Source organism: Durio zibethinus, chromosome 10 (genome assembly GCF_047325235.1).
Source record: "Durio zibethinus cultivar Kanyao isolate XHJ-2024 chromosome 10, ASM4732523v1, whole genome shotgun sequence".
Lineage (NCBI taxonomy): Eukaryota > Viridiplantae > Streptophyta > Magnoliopsida > Malvales > Malvaceae > Durio > Durio zibethinus.
The window spans coordinates 25,929,481-25,932,206 of record NC_143171.1 but is presented as its reverse complement, the minus strand read 5'-3'; the positions used below and the strand labels follow the sequence as shown (position 1 = coordinate 25,932,206).

The window sequence follows — 2,726 nt, the reverse complement described above, 5'->3', positions numbered from 1 at the left end:
AAAAAATAAATTTAAAATAAAAAATAAGAAAGGTATTGTTTTTAATATTAATAATGGCATCTAAAAATAAAAAAAATTAGTATACGGAATAAAATAATAAACCTAAAAAAGAAGTAGCACTACTAAAAAACTTTTATTTTTCTTTTATTTTTTTTATAATTTATATTTTGCTTTTCTTTTTCTATAACGCCATCCCATACAACGCAAAGCTATTAATCTCTCTCATTAAAAGCTCCCTCTCTACAAGACTTTTCTCAGTCACCACCAGGGTCCATCTCTCTCTCTCTCTCTCTCTCTCTCTCTCTGTAGAATTCCTGTAGAGGGAGCAATAGCTGATGATGTTGAATGATCAATCTTTCTAAAAACTTTTCCCTCTTTTTCTTTCCTTAAATCATATTAACCTTCTTTCTTTGACTTTCTTTCCATTCCCATTTTTCTTCTTCTTCACTTTTTTCTTCCCTTTGTTGTTTTCTTCCCAATCATTTCTCAGAAACCCTTTCTTTGCTCTTTTTTCTAATCCAAATCCAAAGATCTCTGCAACCCAATTCTTCTTTTCACCTGATTAATCTAAATTCCTATCTGGGTATCTTCGGTTTGATCTTTTTCCCTTGTAAAGTTTCAATTCTTTTTTAATTTATTGGATTGTATGAACTACTTATTCTGCTAAATGAAGAAGAAAAGTATATCTTTTTTATTGGATCTTTGCTGTAAGAGAAGCTTCCTAGGAATTCTCTGATTTTTTTTTTTGTTGTATCATCAACATTTCATTCTCTCTTTCCCAATTTTTAATGATTTAATCTACACCAAAGCCCCACCAATCCAGCTCATTTAACCAGGGATGTCCTCTTAATCTATTCATCAGATCACATTCCAAAGTTTCCATATTTCCTTCATTGTTTTTCCTTTTCCTTTTCCTTTTCCTCTGTTTCCTCTGTTCTTTTTTGGATGTTATGGGTTGTGCTAGTTCCAAGAAAAAACGATGCCGGCATTGCCAGGCTCCTTATTCACCTGTTCCAAGAAGCTATTCAATGCAGGTGCATCATCCGGCTCAGCACAAGGACGATAGCTACCATATTGTAGCTTTAACATCCACCACATTAGGCACACTCAAGCTAGATGCCACCCACCAAAATAATGGCAGTAGCATCAACGTTGCAGCATTTAATGGCAATCTGGAATCCGGCACTAAAATCAATGGGAGTGTAAAGGAATTCGAGGAGGAGAGTAAAGGGTTGGCTATGGAAGTGATTGAAGCAAAAGTTTGGTCGAAAATGATTGAAGATAAGATCCACAAAGTTGTTCCGAAAACCCCAATTAGGACTCCTCCTGGAGAGCCTGAAACAATCAATACATGGGAAATGATGGCAGGGCTTGAAGATGTCAGTCCTCTTCGTTCTCCAGGTCATTTCAGGAGCTTTTCTTTTGATGTTGTTAGGAGTTTATCACGTAAAGAAAACGGCACGGTGTCTCCAAAGTCTATGTGGCTGCAAATTGAAGATGACGATGATCACAAATCGGATTCGGGGATTATGGATTTTGACCCGGAAATAATTTCTAGCTTTAGGAAAACGCTTGAACAGCTCCCTTCAGATAACCCTTTTCATCTCGGACCTCAGGAGAACGAAAAAGAGCAAGATTATGAGAAGAAAGTAAATGGGGTTGTTGTTTCAGATTGTAAGCTTAAGGATAAGGTTGTTGTGTACTTTACAAGTTTAAGAGGGGTTCGGAAGACATACGAGGATTGTTGTCATGTTAGAGTGATCCTGAAAAGCCTAGGAATTCGTATAGATGAACGAGATGTTTCAATGCATTCTGGGTTTAAAGAGGAACTGAAAGAGCTAATGGGGGAAGGGTTCAAAGGTGGATTGCCAGGGGTATTTGTGGGGAAAAAATACATTGGTGGAGCTGAGGAAATAAGGCGAATGCATGAAGAAGGTCAGCTAGAGAAGGCGGTTGAAGGGTGTGAAATGGTGGATGATGAAGGTGGAGGCAATTGTGGAGCCTGTGAGGCTTGTGGTGACATCAGGTTTGTGCCTTGTGAGACTTGTTCAGGGAGTTGTAAAGTGTATTATGAAGATGTTGATAAAGAAGAAGAACAAGAAGAAGGAGAAGAAAATGAAGGTGAGTTTGGATTTCAAAGGTGTCCTGATTGTAATGAAAATGGACTTATCCGCTGTCCAATTTGCTGCTACTAATTAGTTCATGAAAGACAGAAAATTTTCCACTCCATTTTTTTCCGTGTTTTTTTCTTTAATCTTTTTTTGGTGAGTTTTCTGTTGTACAGTGAGGAGTTTCCATGGTATAATTTCAGTTCAAGGAACAAGATAATGTATTGTTATAAGCAGTTTTCTTTATCATTACCAGTCATGTGCTTTTGTGCCTGTATGTTTCCTTCTAAAAGGAAACTTGTATACTTTCCAACAAATGGAGATTGTATCTTGAGAGATGCACTTACAGTTATTTTTTTCCTGAATCTTTTAGTACTCGTATATTTCCCTAACTTTCTTGGATTCCTTGGATTTGGACTAGTGCAAATAGTAATTTTTGTGTGTACCTAGGCAAAGAGCAATTTGTCTGGTTGCAAAAACGAGAGGACGTTTCCAGGGGAGTCCTGGCAAGACCTTCATATTTTGAGTAAGCACACAAGAAACATTTCTATGGAAACTTTTCCAGACATACAGAGGAGCTCAGAGTCAAGAAATAAAAGAAGTTTTGAATCTCAATCT

At 36.9% G+C, this 2,726-nt stretch overlaps 1 protein-coding gene across 1 annotated transcript; it reads left to right on the top strand.

Moving 5' to 3' along the window:
- The first annotated feature begins 216 nt into the window (after window positions 1–216).
- On the top strand, window positions 217–2,479 carry LOC111292243 (uncharacterized protein At3g28850-like). The gene has a single exon (XM_022884512.2). The coding sequence runs from the start codon at window positions 951–953 to the stop codon at window positions 2,193–2,195; it is 1,245 nt and encodes a 414-aa protein (XP_022740247.2). The 5' UTR covers window positions 217–950; the 3' UTR covers window positions 2,196–2,479.
- Window positions 2,480–2,726: the final 247 nt, after the last annotated feature.

What these genes read in the sequence shown, in the direction of transcription:
- LOC111292243 (XM_022884512.2), top strand. Translation starts at nt 951, where the DNA reads ATGGGTTGTGCTAGTTCCAAGAAAAAACGATGCCGGCATTGCCAGGCT.